This window comes from Pleurodeles waltl, chromosome 3_1 (assembly GCF_031143425.1).
Source record: "Pleurodeles waltl isolate 20211129_DDA chromosome 3_1, aPleWal1.hap1.20221129, whole genome shotgun sequence".
In the NCBI taxonomy this organism is placed as follows: Eukaryota; Metazoa; Chordata; class Amphibia; order Caudata; family Salamandridae; genus Pleurodeles; species Pleurodeles waltl.
In genome coordinates, this window is record NC_090440.1 from 1,131,443,437 (window position 1) to 1,131,461,321 (window position 17,885).

Here is a 17,885-nt window from a genome sequence, read left to right on the forward strand (position 1 = left end):
ATCAGTACTTATGCGCCACTTTCTTGTAAATCTGGTCCTTTGTTTTTAAGGAGGGTGAAGAAAATGATCCGCAAATTCCCCAGGTAACAGAGCTTATGTTCTTGGTCTGCTGTATCTCCTTTAAGAGGCAGGCAACACATCCAAAAGAAGCTGTCTTTTGGGGGCATGGCCAACCACCTTAGATGTTGGACGGAACTCAGTGAAGCTCCAAAACGGCGCCCGGGAACCACCATTTATCCGTTGCCATCCGAGGCCCAATCACAATCACCATGCTCACTCCCCTCTTTTAGATCAACGGCTCCTGTGGCCACTCCGGGAGACTGGGGAGCTCCTCCAGTGAAGGCTCCATGGCTGGGATAGCCTGAGCCAGTGGACCCACGAGCACACCACTATCTCCTGGACCCAGGGATTGTGCCTGGTATTGTACGTTGAGGTGAGCCACATTTACAGGCACGGTGCTGCAACATCGTGGCAGCAGCGCATTTGAACCCCAAATGCGTCTTCCAGAGTTGTGGAGGGGAAGGGCACTCACTCCTGGCATTGCGACAGTGATTAGCCTCGAGCAACAGGCCACATGAGAAGAGGCCTGTTACAGTGCAACTGCAACCTGATTCCTGTGGGAGTCTCCTAGGACCCAGCGGTGGGCAGAGAGTGCTTCTTGGAGGACACGCCGGCTCATTAGACACAACACGGCCTACGGTGGAGTGCACTCTCTTTAGCAAGACACCACACCCAAGAAGGGGGCTTTAAAATGCACATATGCTCTAATTCTAAACAAGGTGGGTGCATTTATTCAGCAAAATGGACATTAAAGGCCTCTCCCCTTGCCTGTAACATTTATGTCCCCAGGCTCTTCAGGACTGGATCTGTATCACAAACTACAGCCACTCTATAATCCTGAAACTATATAATTGCTTTACGTAGCGCTTAGTTACTACAATCTACCCTGGAGCATGTGGCCTATTATTGACAGTGACCTGTGGATACCCCTGGGAAACCCCTATTGTGAGGTGTGCCTGAGCAGCCACCGGACCCAATAGTGACATTGTACATGCTGCTTTGGCAGGTGCACACCGAGGACTCACCCAGGACCTGATCCACGGAGTTACAAGTTTACCTGCAGGAGACGCTATCTGTAGATATTACTTGTCTCAACACCAGCACCTGCCCTACAGCAACTCAACATCCATCTGCACAAAGTACCCTGACATCAACCCTAAATAACAGCACCACCACATCTGCTGATCCTCCCGGCCTACCTGCCAAAAGTGGACTCGTTTTCTCCTATCTGCTTAAACAGGCTTCCCCAGTGTGATACTCTTTTATGTGTGCTGGGCCAGTCCCTCTCTACAACCTGTGAAGTGTCCCAGAGGGCCCCATAGGATCCACTTCACACCAGACTGCCATTTGGAACCAAGAAACCATCCTCTGTATACCACTGCTGGACACAGCCCGGAGTCCCAAAACTTGCTGTCTCAATAGCATCTCTTCTGCCTGTTCCTACAAACACAGCGACTCCAACATGGGCCGCATTAAAGGAGCGAAACCTGCCCCACCAACAAATCATGATACTTCTCAGCCTGACTATGCGGGTGATGGAAACTCACCTGATCACATAGGAGCAGACTGTATCCCACCCACAGTGTCCCCTACGACACCAGACAAACTTTATTTAATCCTACAAGAAATTCGAGACTCTAGAACAGCTATAGAGCAATGTATTGTCACATTGGTATTTAATCTGGCATGTTCTGTGATGACCATCGCAAACTGACACACACTATCAAAACAGTAGAGCTGAACCTGGCAGTCCTAGTTCCACAACGGAAAGTATACACAAATGAACTGGAAGAACTACGCTCACAGTTGCGCCTTCTACACGACAGAGCTGAAGATGCGGAAAGCAGAGCATGGCACAACAATGTGCGCATAATAGGGATGCTGGAGTGTATGGAGGGAACTAATACCACTCTGGTTATGGAAAACAAGTTAAAGACTGTGGATTCTCCTCAAGGATTATCAGATATATTCACTGTGGAAAGAGCACATAGAGTACCTACCTACTGACCTTCTCCAGCCAGGCCCATGGTGGTACCCATCCTTAATTTCAGAGATCGGGATACAGTACTCCAAAAAGACAGAGAAATTGCCCCAATTCATATTGACAATGGTGTGGTACCCCTCTTCCCTGGCTATACAGTAGCTGTACAATGGAAACGTTCCTCCTTTCCTGCTGCAAAAAGACAAATTGGATGAGAGGGCCTCTCTTATGCTCTCACGTTCCAATCCCGCCTGAGAGTAATACGTGAACAGTGTACATTATTCTTTGGCACCTTGGAATTGGTTAGGGACTGGCTTGAAACTCACTACTCAAACGCCCGTCATCCCCCGCCCCAGGAAATATCACGGGCCCAATGCAATGGAACCAACTATGTTGTTGAGCTGAGACTTCCCATTGTCAGCCCTCTAGAGCTGTTCCCTCATCCCAAAAAACAATGAACGAGTGCCCAGCTGTGATTGAAACTATGCCCTCAGCCAGGGGGGAACAATCACGGTGGTCCCCGATCAGCTCGTCCAGTGCTGCCGTCTTCGACTCAGACTTCAATTTGAGTATGCCTCTCTTCCCCACAGTGATGCCACAAACATTATATTATGATTTCCCAGTGATATACATCAGCGTACAGGAAACATGCAGCGCTTTGTGAAAAGGACACATGCGACACTCCTGACCTTCCTCACTTCTCCCCTGGATTCACTTTTAATATTTACTATCTTCATAGTACTTTTAAGAGGTTAATGATATGGTTTTTTTTTATGACGGCTTTATATAAAGCAAGCTTATGTGCCTTAATGTGTGTAATAGCTTATCTCACTTTGTTAATTTAACTGGTCACTCCCCAGGGCAGTTGATCAAGTTTATGTTTATTTGGCAAATGTACATTTTATTGGTCGAACAGATGCTTCCCGCAGGATCTAGTATTGGAGAATGTTTATAGGTGTTTTACATCTGCCATGGCTGTGTGATTGCAATTTCATTGGTGTTGGGGGGAGAGGGGCAGCTATTCTTGAATCATTGTTATAAATGTCAACTATGACAAATACATTTAAGATATTGATGTGAAATATCAGGGGGATAGGATCAGCCCATGAACGCCATTGTATAAATTCTCAAATTAACCACCACAATGGTCACATAGTCTACTTGAAAGAGATTCACCCCTCCTCCACTGAGTCCCATAATACCACTTGAAATGGTGGAGACCAAGATAGATACAAATGGCCATTGTGGTTTTGTTTATAGAAACCTAGATAGTAGGCCCTTAGTACCTGGCTGTATCTATACCCCTAACTAATACCAGAATACCTTTCTCTCCCATCTTTTCTCTGTGCTAGCTGACTGGTCCCACTTGCAGTGGAATATTGGAGGTGATTTCAATGCAGTACAGAATACACAATTGGACTGCTTCCATCCTGCCTTACGAAGTGCCCCCTCCTCCAGACATACAAAGGCACTGCAAGACTGGGTATGAGGGTGGTCACTAGCAGGTGTGTAGATGGGATTAAATGCAGGGATGCGCAAATACTCCTTCTCCTCCTCACCCCACTCCTCAAGTTACACTCTTGCCTAGACCGCATCTTATGCCCTACGCATATGCTTCTATCACTAACTCCACTTTTCTAAGCAAAACCCTGTCTGACCACAACCGCTTGGAGATCATACTGCATAAGGCTGCATCCCCACACCTGTCCCCATTTAGCAATTACAGCCCCTTTATTTAGAAGACGCAGTGTTTAAGGACACTATGGCTACCGCCTTTACCAATTATTTCACTGAACATACTAACACAGCTTCCTCACCTCCGATGGAATGGGAGGCGTTTAAGGTGATTGTGAGGGGATGTCTTTATCCACAATGGCTGGGGCTGGCAAATTAGCCCTGAGAGATCTTACTTCCACTGAAAAATAATGGAAGCTTGAACAAGAAGCTGTCCCTAACTATTCCAAAACAGAAGAGTTACAGGAATGTGGCATTCGGTATGCTGTACTCCTAGAACACTTGCAAATTATTGGTTACAACACATATACAAAAAGAATACACACCGAGGGGGACAAAGTTGGTGCGCTTTTAGCACCGATGATCCACCCCGAACTGTCTCCCACTCAGGTCCTATCTAGTCGCACAACCACAGGCCCTCGACACATGACACAACTAGAAATTAATCATGCTTTCATAGATTATTATGCCATTATTTACGGACTTTGCATGCCTCCATCTTTTAGTGCCCTTGCCACATTTCTGGCACACTTACGACTACCTCCTGTATCAGGATCGTATCGAGAGAAACTTTTGACTTCCCTAAGACAAGACAAAATCTGAAGCACAATATTAGAACTTCCTCACAATAAGCCCCCAGGACTAGACAAAGTACCATACAATTTCTGAGGCACCTTTTCTACCCACCTGGTTCCACACCTAGATAAACTGTATAATACCTCATTAGAGCTAGACACCCTTCCCCCACAACCTGTCAGGCCCTGGTAATGTCTTTACTCATACCCGGCCGGGACCCTAAATACATGTCTTCTTACAGACCACTATCACTACTGATAACATATTATGAAATATAAAATATTGCGCAAGGTGCTAGCAAAGAGGTTGCTTCCTATACTCCCAGATTTAACCTAATCTGACTAGAACAGATTTGTCTCCTGTCATAGCACCTCCCTGAATATCAGACACTTATATCAAGTGATGAAGGCTGCAAGGGATACCTACTTCAATGCTGGATGCCTCTCCTTTGTCCTCCAGCAGTGCAAAGGTAGGCGGGTGCACAAGAGGCCTGGCATCTTTCGCTGCTTACGGCCCTTTCCTGAATTCAGGCCAGGGCTGAAGGCAGTGAAAGAAAGCTGTAGTTTCAGGCCTCCAGTGCACCGGCCTGCCCCGTGTGCAGTGCACACGGGACAGGTAGGCACACAAGAGGCCTATAACAGCAGCTTTCACTGCCTACTGCCCACTCAAAAATGCGCAAGCTCTTGGAACCACTAATCAGGGTTGGGCCTGCTTAGCTCTTCCGAGATCGGGCGCATTCCGGACTTCGCGGGTCACAGAACTCCGTCTCTGCAGAATTCCACTGAGCTTTTAATCAACTTCTGCGGAGTCAAACTCTGTGAACTCCACCCAGGCCTAATTTTCGGAGATCTCTCTGGCCTCTGGATTAATTATACCAGATCCTATGCATTCTCCTTTGGAGACTGGGCACTGGTTTATGTCTAACCATTGGGTACTTCCACAATTTCAGTTGACATTCATACCTTCCTTTATCTGGGTATACAGATCTACTGGTCCCCAGAAAATCTATTGGATGGCAACTTGATGAAGACTATCAATTCCCTCCGTACACAAATCTGGTTCTGAGTCACTCGTCCATTATTAGTGATGGCTCGCTTGGTGCTTACTAAAATGGTAATGCTCCCCCAACTACTATACTTCTTTGTAAATCTAGTTATAGTAATCCCCACAAGCAGCTTGAGACAACTTAATTTGCTACTCATCGACCTAATATGGGGTATACGGAGATGCAAAGTGAGTCTCCTTAAACTACAACGTCTCCTGGAAGACGGGATGTGTGCCTCTAATTCCTTGGCCTATTCCTATGGTGCTCAACTACAATGGTTAGTATATTGGCTGGCAGGTTTTCACCTGACTGAAGTAGGCTACATCTCCCGGATGTTACAACAGGGCAAACTACAAACACTATTATTACGAGGGATAGCACACCCTTCGCCCTTACCACTACTCTTAAACAACACGCTCATATACTGGAGACAAGCTCCTAAATACATAATGCCTGCTTCATATTATGCTCCAAACATACTCCTACATGGTTTGCCAACATTGATGGGCCCATTCACCTCAGCTAAACTGGAACCTTGAGAATCGACTGGAATTTATACACTGGGAGATCTATTCACTGATGGAGAACCAATGTCCCATTAGGACCTTTTCCAAATTCAAGAATTGCCCACATCTCATTTCTTACTGCATGCAATCATTTCCTACTATATCCAAAAAAATATGGCTCCCACATGCACAGAACCTCAGACACACTCTTTTATTATTAAGGAAATACATGAAATGGCTGCGTGGAGATACTTAATCATATGGTTATACAGAGGTCTGCATGGACATCTACCTTTCACCTGGGCACCCCTCCGTCCAACTTGGGAGGGGGACTTAGGTCAAGCCCTGTATGATAAGAAATGGCACTTCCTAACAGCATACCACACAATGATTTCCAGCAACTCAAGACTTAAATTCATACAAGAGTGAAGGATATACTGGGTAACACCCCTGTACTTCCACACTAACTTCCACGTAACAGATCATAACTAACATCACCAGACTGATGCTCCCTTTAAGCAGATTAAATATAGGCTTGGGGCCTTCTCCCCCTCCAACCCCCCCCGCCCCATCCACCCCCCCGAACTGCTCCCGATATTATTAATTAATGCCATCCACACTTTACATGATGTGTGATGATAAACCTGCTGGGATTAGTGTGGGGGTGTAGTTTCGTTGTAACGTTCTGATTTGTACTGATTTCATGGTATGGAAGCAAAGATCCAGTATTATTCTTAGTGCAATGTATCAGACTACTGTACAATATGATATCTGATTTATTGCTTATGATGCAATAGTGAACACATATTACATGTGTGCATGATGATTTGTTGCACATGTCATCATGCATACTGCAAATTATGTAATAATTGAAATAATTCCAATAAAGTTTGTTAAAAAAAAGGTGACTTTCAGACAAGCTCAGTTGTCACAGCTATTTTAATAAAGGGTACATAGTCTCTGACCAGCACATCTTGGGAAGACACAGCGCTCTATGTAGTGCACATCTATTTACCATAGGGTGCTGGGAACGTTCTTTTACACAGAAATTCTCACACACTGAAATTAATATGAGAGAAAGTTATAAATTCTAACGAACTACAGATTCAATTATGTTCATGAGACAGGTTGTGCAAAGACTGTCACTTATCAGGTTTGCCTTTTACATAGCTGACTCTGACCCAGACCAACCATATACTTAAAAGACACCACCCAATAGGAACTTCTCATCTTGCTAATGGTTCCATTAATCTCCAGCTTACAAGACCTTTGCTCCAGAGAAGATACCTCAATAAGGAACACGGTAGGTTGGTCCAGCAGTGAAATACTTACAAGATAATCTTCACCTCCCTCTGGTCTATAGTACCACTCCACAAATGTGTCTGCAGAAACTTCCTCCCTCTTCATGCATGAAATGCAGAGCAACTTCATAGAGGTGCCCTTCACCGCTTCTGTCGCAGAGGGCACTTCAACACACACTGGAGAGCAGAAATTCACTGGAAATAATAACAGAGAATTAACATTACCATTAGCAGAGTACGACGAATGGAGAGAAACAGTATGCTGTAATGTCATGGGTGTGCATTAGGTTGTGAACTTCAGCTTATCCTTTATGTTTAGCTGAGCTGTCTACATTTAATACATCTTTGTCTCTGACTCCTGCTCAACCATTCTAAAGCGAGAGTAGCTTCATTATTGATATATAAAATTACGTATATTTGTATCTAATAGCATCCTTTTCTTTCTTAAGCTACCTCTTCAGCACGTCTCCAGGTCCATCCTATTCCATCTGATTGTCTCAATCATTACTTTGGCTTTACTCCACGCTCTCTCATTTCCATTGTTCTCTAATTCCATGTTCTATCATTATACCTCCTGTGGTGTAGAAGTGCTTGTTAACTAATCCTTTCCTCCAACATCATTAATCCTATTTTGATCTTTACCATGTGTCTTTTTTCACTCCTTCACCTTTATCTTTTTGTTTATTAGCTATTTATTTCTTGTCTTTCCTGACTGTGCTCTGTTCATTTTAATCTGTTTCCTCTATATTTCATCCCCAGGCTTGTCTCTCCTAATCTGCCCTTGTACTCATTGATCTCCTAATAACCATGGGAGTCATTATGACCCCGGTGGTCATTGTAAATGTGGCGGTAGTACCACCAACAGGCTGGTGGTACATACCCCCACATTATGACATTGGCCAACCTGTCAAAATATCACACCAACTGCCATGGGGGTAGCAGCCGCCGGGCCGGAGATAACAATCTCGAACCCGGCGACCGCTACTGTACCGGCAGCGCCATTATGACCCTGCTTACCGACATGGTTTTCTTGGCATTCGTAATGCTACAAAAACCATGGTGGTAGGCCCTACCAGTGAAAGGGAATCCCTTCCCTGTCACTGGTAGGAGGAAACACTCCTCAGACAATCCCCACCGTCCCTCCATCCACGCTCCCCCCCTTCCAGTCCTCCCCCACCCATACACGCGCACTTGCAGGCACACACTACGCATTCACACACTCACTCACACAGGCATACAAGCATGCATCCATTAATTCACGAACACATTGGTACACACATTGGAACAGAAACGCAGACACGCATCCACATTTCCATTGATACACGCATTCTCACACATGCACACACACACACGGAAACAACACTACACACTCATTCACATTCATGCACACACTCACACATTAATGCGCACCCCCCATACACACACACACACAGCACCGCCCACCCCCTCCCCTGTTGGAAACCCAATTTACCTGCATCCAGGGGGTCTTCAAGCAGGGAACGGGATGGGGCGCTGCTACCCCAAGCAGCGCCCGCCAGCAGAACACCGGCAGGCCGTATTATTTGACATAATACGGCTGGCGGCGGTCTACTGGCATGGTGCTGCTGGTGGTAGCAGCACCACCTTAACACCGTCCGTCAGCATTGCCACAGACGGATTTCCACCCTTCTTGTGGCGAAAATCTGGCTGTGGTCATATTATGGTGGACGGATGTTAGCCGCGGCAATGGTCTTTTGGCTGCCGTCGCCGCAGAGGTAGGTGGCATTTACCGCCATTGTCAAAATTAAGGCCTATGTGTTTCTTTCACTCCTGTAATTCATAAATGTGTATTCATTACTTTGTTTTATCCCCTCCCATATTTTTCATTCTATGCTAACTGTTGCCTTTCTTCTAGACCAACTAGATCATCGTAGGCCTCATGAAGTTCCTGTCTCAGTGAAAGCAGTCAAAGTATTACATCTGCTTTTATATTCCATCTGAGCCCTGTGTTTCCCCAGTACCAATCCTCGTCTCTCTGTCTCCAATACATCAGTTTCTCTCTCAGTCTACTAATCCAAACCATGTCAGTCTATTCAAACTCTTTAACCTCAGTATCTCGTATTCCATCTTGAGATCCATGGTTTTCATTTTTGCTGTTAATGTTTGCCTGACGCCTAGCCCATGCTCATGTTCATCTGTGCTGCAATCTATTCTTATCTCAGTCTGTTGCGTAGCTTGTATTTATGAGACTTTATAATTTTATAGCAAGACAGGATGCTAGCAATATGCATAACATTTTATTCACCACGTCTAAGCAGCAACACTTTAAAGTTATAAAATTAGAACACTGTGTGACAACATAAAACCACTTGGAACTTCCAGTCCATAAAACTCCCCAAAACTATCTTCTTACTTTTTTGTTTGCTGCTTCTGAGCAGATAATTATATCTATCTTATTAAGATTTTGTTTAGAGTCTAGGAATGTTTAAAAGGTGTTTGATTTTGTGAATTTAATATGGGTGAGAGATAACCTAATTTGGGGGTTTATAGAAGAGTGTATGTGTGAGCAGATTGAAAATAGTAGGATTAATATGTTAGTTCAATCAATCAATCAATCAATCAAAGGTTTTGTAGAATGCACAGTTACTCAAAGAGTGTCACGGCACTAATAGACTCATTGACCACTTGTAACCAAAATAGTTTATTTATACGCAGATTGAAACAACCAGGTTTTAAGGTTGCGTTTGAAGGAAAGGTTATCCTTCATAGCACGCAGGTAAGCAGAGAGTGTGGTCCATGCACTGGTGGCACGAAAGGAGAAACAGGTTCCACCCCATTTTTCTCTCTTAATTCTTGGGAACACAGCCAACATAGCACTAGGGGAGCTCAGGGTTCTTGCTGATGGTATGGTGTAATCTTATCAGCTAGGTACTGAGGACCTGCCTGATAGAAGGCTCAATTGGCCATCATGAGCCCCTTGAACCATACTCTTTCCTTAATCGGAAATGAGTGCAGCTTGTTAAGATTTTGGTGGAGATGATTCCCTCTAGGAAGTGGCAGTGGCATTATGTACCAACTGTAGTCTTCTAAGTTGATATGCCGGTAGGCTAGTCCAGCCGAGAAGTGTTGAGGGCATGCATTGCCATCTTCTGAAACTGAACTGGTAGCTGGTACAAAAATGTCCTTAATGATTTCAAAAGTCCAAACCAGAAACCCACCAATCCATCCACGTGCGGGCCAAAAGAACTTTGATTGTCAAACTTCACCCCTAGATTATGTTCTATGGTAGCAGGGGCTGTTTGGAATGGGACAGGTCTGGGCAAACTTTTGCCACAGTAGGGGTGGTGAGCAGTGTGCCAAATAAAAGGATTTCTGCTTGCCCATGTTACACTGTAGATTGCTAAGACGCATCTACTGGAACATGGCAGTAAAACAGGCCTTAAATCTGCTGAAGGCCTTTGGTACATGTCTGTCAGGAGCAATTGTCTGATTGTCATTGGTGTAGGACACAACCTGGACACCAAAGGATTCCACCAATACTCTCAAGGGGGTCATAAATATTGAAAAGCGTCAGACTCAGGACAGAGCCCTGGGGACACTGAACTTTAAAGGTTTAGGATCAGAGGCATAAGGACCTATCCAGACCAACTGACTTCTGTCAGACAGAAACAAGCTAATCCAGGCAGGCGATGATCCATTTACACTTATATCATCCAGCTGTTGTGAGTGAATGGGGTGAGAAACTGTGTTGAAGGTCGCTGATAAACTTAACAGTAACAACGCAACCTGTTTACCTTGATCTACCACCAGCTTAATGGTGTCAGTGATTCCATGCTTGAGATGAGGCGGAAACCTGACTGAGAAGAGGCCAGTAGCTGTTATTGTTCTTAATAATTGGACAATATATGATTAATCTGTGATTAATCAACTTCTCCAGTATCTTGAAGAAAGCCGGCATCAACTTCTCCAGTATCTTGAAGATAGCCGGCAACAGAGAGATAGGTCTAAAGTTGGCCACAATTGATCTATTTGCAGATACCCTATTTAGTAGGGGAATCAGTTTTTCTTGTTTTCAGCATCTAGGTACGATGGCCGGGAGAATGTACCTAATTAAGGAAAGGTTAAGGATGTGATTGATGGCTATGTGACTAGAAATGAGGATGCAAGGAGGACATGAGTAATGTGGTGCACCAGACCTATTTAGACTCCTCCAGAGAAACGTGAGCAAACTCCTGCAGAGAGATGAATGCTGTCATAGCTTGGATCACTACTGGATACTTTGAACAGCCCATGTCAGGGGGGAACCATCAGGCATGGCAGTGCTAAGTGTTCCTACAATCCCCTTATTTTGTTATACAAAAGTCAGAGAGCTGTGCATACACCTTGGGAGAGGCCTTTAACAGCTGTCAGGTCAGAGGGCATCTCCTCAACGGAGAAAACCATATTTTTATAATTAAATATAAAGAGAAGTCAGTGGGATTAATTAATTATATCTTTAAGGTGTTCTACTTTACTAATAATAAGAATAAGTGGACGTTTAACCATGGTAAATCACTGTCAAAAAAGACTTTGTATAATGGAAGTCATTGGTTTTACCTGAAATGTTGAATTTTAAAACCAGAGGGTGTGACGGAAACGCGCTCTCTCCGCTACGTTGAAGGACTCGCGCCTCCATCGAAAGAATATTTACAGGTCACACTTTCATGCGTGAGGTAATCACACTCCTGGTTTAGAAAAAGCAATGCTCTCTTGCTCGAGATGCGCAATGTAATCAATGAGACACGCATAAAAACATTGCATCAAGATGCATTTTACGCTCTAGATTAGGACTAGTTTGTAAACCTCTTTCAGCTAATTCATAACTGTACGCCGTAAACGCGATTCACTAATATTTTCGGTCATTTTCTGAGGGTAATCGGCACATTATTATTATGGAGACAGTTATTTTAAAGGAGGATTGATTAAAAGAATTTGGGTGATTCGTGAGACGCAGGGCATCATATTTAAGAGTTTTAACAGAACTGTTCAAGAAAATATCATATAAAGAAGGAAGCGAAGTATTTAAAGGATACATTGGTGTAGGTTGAAAATTTGGCTGAGGAAGTTACTGACTACATGAAAAGTGTAGAAAGAGTAAGGAAAATTGTATTATAGGAATTAAAGAAAATGTTCAGGAGACATTGAAACTATTGTTAAGAGAGAATAGGAAAAGAAGACGTGTTTTTGGTGAGGAAGAGAACTACTGATCCGTGTCTGAGGAAGAGGGTGTATCTAATATGGGTCAAGGTGGAAAATGCTTTTAGAAAAAGAAGCTTATGCCTGTGAAAGAAGTATTTGTTTCTTCAAGTATGGGATTCCTAAGCAGCTCACAGGGAAGAGGTGTCCAAAGTGGAATGAGTAAGGGGAAGTGAAGAGAATTTTTGAAAAACTGACAGGGGATAACGGTAAGGAATTAGGGGCCAGATGTAGATAGGTTTCGTTTTGCGAGGTGCAAATTGCGAGTCCCAGCGACTCGCAATTTGCACCTCGCAAAAGGAAATGCAGAAAGGTGTCTCAGACACATTCTGCGACTCGCTATGGGGTTGCAAAGACCCACCTCATAAATATTTATGAGGTGGGTCGCAGTTTGTGACCCCATAGCGAGTCTAGGCACTCACGGGGAAGGTGGCCTGCTGGAGACAGCAGACCACCATGTCCGTGACTGCTTTTCAATAAAGCAGTTTTTTTTTTCTCTTTGCAGCCAGTTTTCCTTAAAGGAAAACGAGCTGCAAATAGAAAAAATACTGAAACCTTTTAGTTTCGTTTTTTTTTCAGAGTAGGCAGTGGTCCATAGGACCACTGCCTGCTCTGAAAAAATATTTTTGTGAGCATTCACAAAGGGGAAGGGGTCCCATGGGGACCCCTTCCCGTTTGCGAATGAGTTACCATCCACTTCATGTGGATGGTAACTGCGAGTTGATTTGCAACCGCTTTCGCGGTCACAAATCAACTCTACATCGCGGTGCGACTCGCAAATAGGAAGGGAACACCCCTTCCTATTTGCGAGTCTGAAACACATTTTGCGAGTCGGTACCGACTCGCAAAATGTGTTTCTGCATCGCGTAAGGACTTTTGCACCTCGCAAACTGCGTTTTTCGCCGTTTGCGAGGCGCAAAAGCCTTCCTACATCTGGCCCTAGATGAATACATTGTTGATATGGATTATGGTGATTATGAAAAATATCCTGGTATTGAGTTTGGTGACAGTGAAAATGTTAGAAATGGGGTCGCCAGTTGGCAGTGGTTTGTATCCTGTCCAAGTAGTGACCCTTCTCCTTCAGGTCAGCAGCCTACACTTCCAAGTGCTCAGGGACTGACGTCGGTACCACTTAGCAAGTCAGGACTCTCAGCAGAAGAGCCCATGCACTGGCAGATGAAGTCTTTGATGTCCGTGAAACCTCTTAACAGGAGGCAAGCTGAGTTCAAGCCCTTGGAGAACCTTGGAAAGCAGGATCTAGAAAGCAAAGTTCAGTCCTTCCACTCCGAGAACAGATGCAGCAAGCAGCAGGCCGGCACAACAAAGCAACAGGCAGAGTAGCAGTCCCTCCTTTGGCATCCAGTTCTTCTTCCTGGCAGAATGTCCTCAGTCCAGAAGTATTCTAACCTTGTGGGGTCAGAGGCCCAGTGCTTTTACCCAATTCTGCCTTTGAAGTAGGCAAACTTTGCAGTGCACAAGACCCTTCCTTTGCTGCTGTGGCCCCGGTCACACTCCAGTGGGTTGGAGAATGCAGGTACAGCCCTATTCAGGTGCAAGAGTCAGCTCCTCCCACCACTCTAGATCAGGAAGTCCCAGCAGGAAATGTAGGGCACACCTCAGCTCCCTTTGTCTGACTGTCTAGAGTGATTTCACAAACAGCCCAACTGTCATCCTCACCCAGACGTGTATTCCACAGCCAGACAGAGGCACAGAATGGTTCAGCAAGAAAATGCCCACTTTCTAAAAGTGGCATTTTCAAACCTACAATTCAAAATACAACTTCACCAAAAGATGCATTTTTAAATTGTGAGTTCAGATCCCCCACACGCTGTATCTCTATCTACTCCCAATGGTAAATTACCCTTAAAAGATATTTCAAGGCAATCCCCATGTTACCCTAAGGGAGAGATACTCTTTGCAGTAGTGACAACCAAAATTTAGCAGTATTTCATGATCAGGACATGTAAAACACATCATTACTCTTCTACCTTTTAAATACACTGCACCCAGCCCTCAGGGTTGCCTTGGGCCTACCTTAGGGGTGAATTATATGTAGTAAAAGGGAAGGTTTGGGCCTGGCAAGTGGGTGCACTTGCCAGGTCAAGCTAGCAGTTCAAATCTGCACACACATACACAGCAGTGGCAAGTCTGAGACATGTTTACAGGGTACTCCTGTGGCTGGCAAAATCAGTGCTGCAGGCCCACTAGCAGTATTTGATTTACAGGCCCTGAGCAGACATAGTGGAATTTACTAGGGACTTACTAGCAAATCAAATACGCCAATCATGGATAAACCAATCAGCAACACATGTAGGCAGAGAGCATATGCACTTTAGCACTAGTTAGCAATGGAAAAGTGTCCAGCGTCCAAAAGCGAACAAAAACAGTTCAGAAAAAATAGGAGGAAGAAGGCAACACATATGGGGATAACTCTACAAAAAGGGCGGTCCAAAAGAAAACATCACAGTTGGTTCTCGAAAATCAATCAATGATCCTCTGAGGCAAAAACTGTTTAATCCAAAGGATGTAAGATATACAAGAAATTCTGATTGGTAGCCTTTGAGTCACATGGTAGAATATATAAACAAACAATAAGGAAACCTCCAGACAAAGAGGAACGAAATGTCATGAGAGAGGAATGTTCTTGCCCCTATAGTGGGTGGAAAAGACACAATCACGCCCAATTTGGATCCCAAACTGATAGCGTATTTATTTAAACTTGGTAGGTACCCTAGGAAAAGACTAACATGTTCTTTAAAACAATGTGAAGACAAATTACTGGATGTCTTGGGTGCATTGGTCAGGATTTTTAATTTGGCTGAAGATACTTACATTAATGGAAGAGATATCGATATACAATTATTACGAGAATGGAGCCAGAGGGAAATATATGTTTTAGGGACTGTAAGTGCTAACCTAGTAGCAGGAAGGAAAAAGGCAGTATTGATTTAAATAAGCCCTAAAGGAGGGCTTATTTGGCAAAGAAGGAAGCTGCGGATGAGATCGAAAGTCTTCTTTTTGTTGAGGGCATGAGAAAGTAATTAGGGAAATGTGGTTTGACATTTACAGCCCTAGATAATGCACAGTTCTCTATGTGGAAGGTGTTTAGTAGGGCGTGAGGGCAACCTTGTGGCCAAGGATATTACAAGTCCCAAATGGGTCTAGGAAGAGGTGTATATAGAGGAGGATATGTTTCAGAAAGATTCTAGTCCCAAAGGGGGAGAAAGGAACGAGGTAGATCATTTAGAGGAAGAGGTGAGCAATCCTCTTCAACAGGTGAGCATGGAGACTATTTCTGGTTTCTTCCAAGGAAAGGTGGGAGGCAGGCTGAGATTGTTTCAGAAAGAGTGGAAGAATATAACCCAGGATCTTTGGGTTATTGCAACTATAAGTGGTTACAAGATAGAATTTGTCAAATTTCCTCTACTAGAGAAGGAGCAAGGAAGTTAGTTTTATGGAGTGTCTATGGGAAAATAAAAACAAATGTTGAAAAGGAGTGCTATAGTGAAAGTGAATGAGAAGGAAAAGGGATATGGAAGTACTTTGTTTCTGGTAAAAAAGAAAGACAAGGGATTCAGACCAGTGATAAACTTACGACTATTGAATGTTTTTGTGACTTATCGTCATTTAAATATGTAAGAGGTGCAAATGCTAAGAGACAGTTTACAACAAAAGGATTGGATAGTGAAATTAGATTTGAAGGATGCCAAATTCACAATTCCAATCGACCTAGGGAGTCAACAGTTTCTGCAGTTCAGGTGGAATGGGGAACTTTATCGATTCCAGTGTCTTCCATTTGGTCTTTCATCAGCCCCTTGGTGTTTTACAAAGGTATTGAAAGCAGTGTTGGGGGTTGCTTAGAGTAGAAGCTGTGAGGATGGTAGTTTATTTGGACAATAATCTCATAATGAACCAGGTTTTAGAGGTTTTGGAGAAGCATTATATTATGGTGAGAAGTTTGTTGGAGAATTTGGGATTGATTTTGAATCTGGAAAGGTCAAGATTCAGACCAGCACAATATGTCGGGGTCTAGGATTCATCATTGATACAGAGAAGGTTCAACTTCAATTTCCAGAAAGGAAAATAAACCTGATCAAAAGAAAAGCGAGTCACTAGAGTAAGAGACAGGAAGTGACCTTGAGAGAGGTAGCTCGAGTGGTAGATCTACTGTCACCTTCAAATCTGCTGTTTTCGTGGGGCCACTAAATTACAAGGTTGTACAATGTCTAAAGACCTCTGGTCTATCAAAAGGTCTAAGTATGGGGACAAAGTGATGGTAACAGAGGAAGTGAAGAAAGAGTTAACCTGGTGGTTGGAGAATTTGGAATTATGGAATGGTCTGGCTTTTTTTAGAACAGTTCCAGAATATTTTAGCAGAATCAGATGTAAGCATCTTAGGTTGGGCAGAAAAGTGTTTGTCAGGACATACGAGGGAGAAAAACGAGCACATAAATTACTTGGAAATGACAGCAGGCCTGTTTGACTTGCACAGTTTCAAGGAGGGTTTACAGGGCTGCTCAGTTCTTCTAATGATGGACAACATATCAGCAGTAACTGTATAAACTAACTAGGGAGAAGCAGGTCCAAGAAGCTGATAGATGTTGCAAAAAAGATGTGGGAGTTTTGTCAGGAACACAAGGCAGACTTGACAGTGTAGTACTTTCAAGAAAAAGACAATGCAGTGGCAGATATGAATTCTCAACAACTCAGGTATTCCTGCGAGTGGATGTTGAAAAAGGAAGTATTTGGGGAGATAGAATTCATTTTGGGCCTGGTACAGGTGTATTTATTTGCTTCACGGTTGACTTTCATGAAGGAGAATTATTTCAGTTGGTGGCCGGATCCAGGAGCAATGGCAGTGGATGCATTCACACAGTATTTCCAGGGTCAGAAGGGGTATGATTCCCATCTTTCACCATGACTCAGAGAGTGTTGGTGCATGTGACGAGACACAGGTGTCAAATGGCTCTAGTGACTCTGTTTTGAAACACAGAGATATTGTTCGCTTAAATAATGGAAATGACGGTGGAAATTCCATTCCTGGTAAGGTCATGCAGGGACTTGTTGATAGGTGGAGATGGAGAGGAGTATCCGTTAGAGGACACAGATATGCTCAACTTTGTAGTAAGAAAAAAATCAGGGGTTCAAAAAGATTCAGGGGACTTTCAGGGAAGGCTTCTCAATGTGTCATGGGTGCCAGGGACAAGGACAAGATATTGAGGGTATGGAATGCCTGGTTTTGTTGGTGCATGGAAAGGAATTTGGATCCTGTGGAAGCTTATGAGACAGAGATGATCAATCTTTTGTCAGAATTGTCTAGCACAGGTTTTTTATATACGACAGTGAACTGTTACAGATTGTCAAATGCAGCAGGACATTCTCTTTTGGAGGTTTTGTCTTAAGTGGAAGTCCTTTATTTGTAGAGTAATGAAGGGTATAAAATGGAAAAGAGCACCCCCAAAATCGAC

At 43.8% G+C, this 17,885-nt stretch overlaps 1 protein-coding gene across 4 annotated transcripts in view; it reads right to left on the reverse strand.

Moving 5' to 3' along the window:
* The window catches only part of SCN3B (sodium voltage-gated channel beta subunit 3), a 165,471-nt gene that overhangs the window by 79,250 nt on the left and 68,336 nt on the right, over positions 1-17,885 (reverse strand). For all 4 annotated transcript variants that reach the window (XM_069224435.1, XM_069224434.1, XM_069224437.1 and 1 more), the window contains one exon: positions 7,235-7,398. In XM_069224435.1, the coding sequence (XP_069080536.1) occupies positions 7,235-7,398 (164 nt within the window). The remainder of the gene's footprint in view (positions 1-7,234; positions 7,399-17,885) is intronic.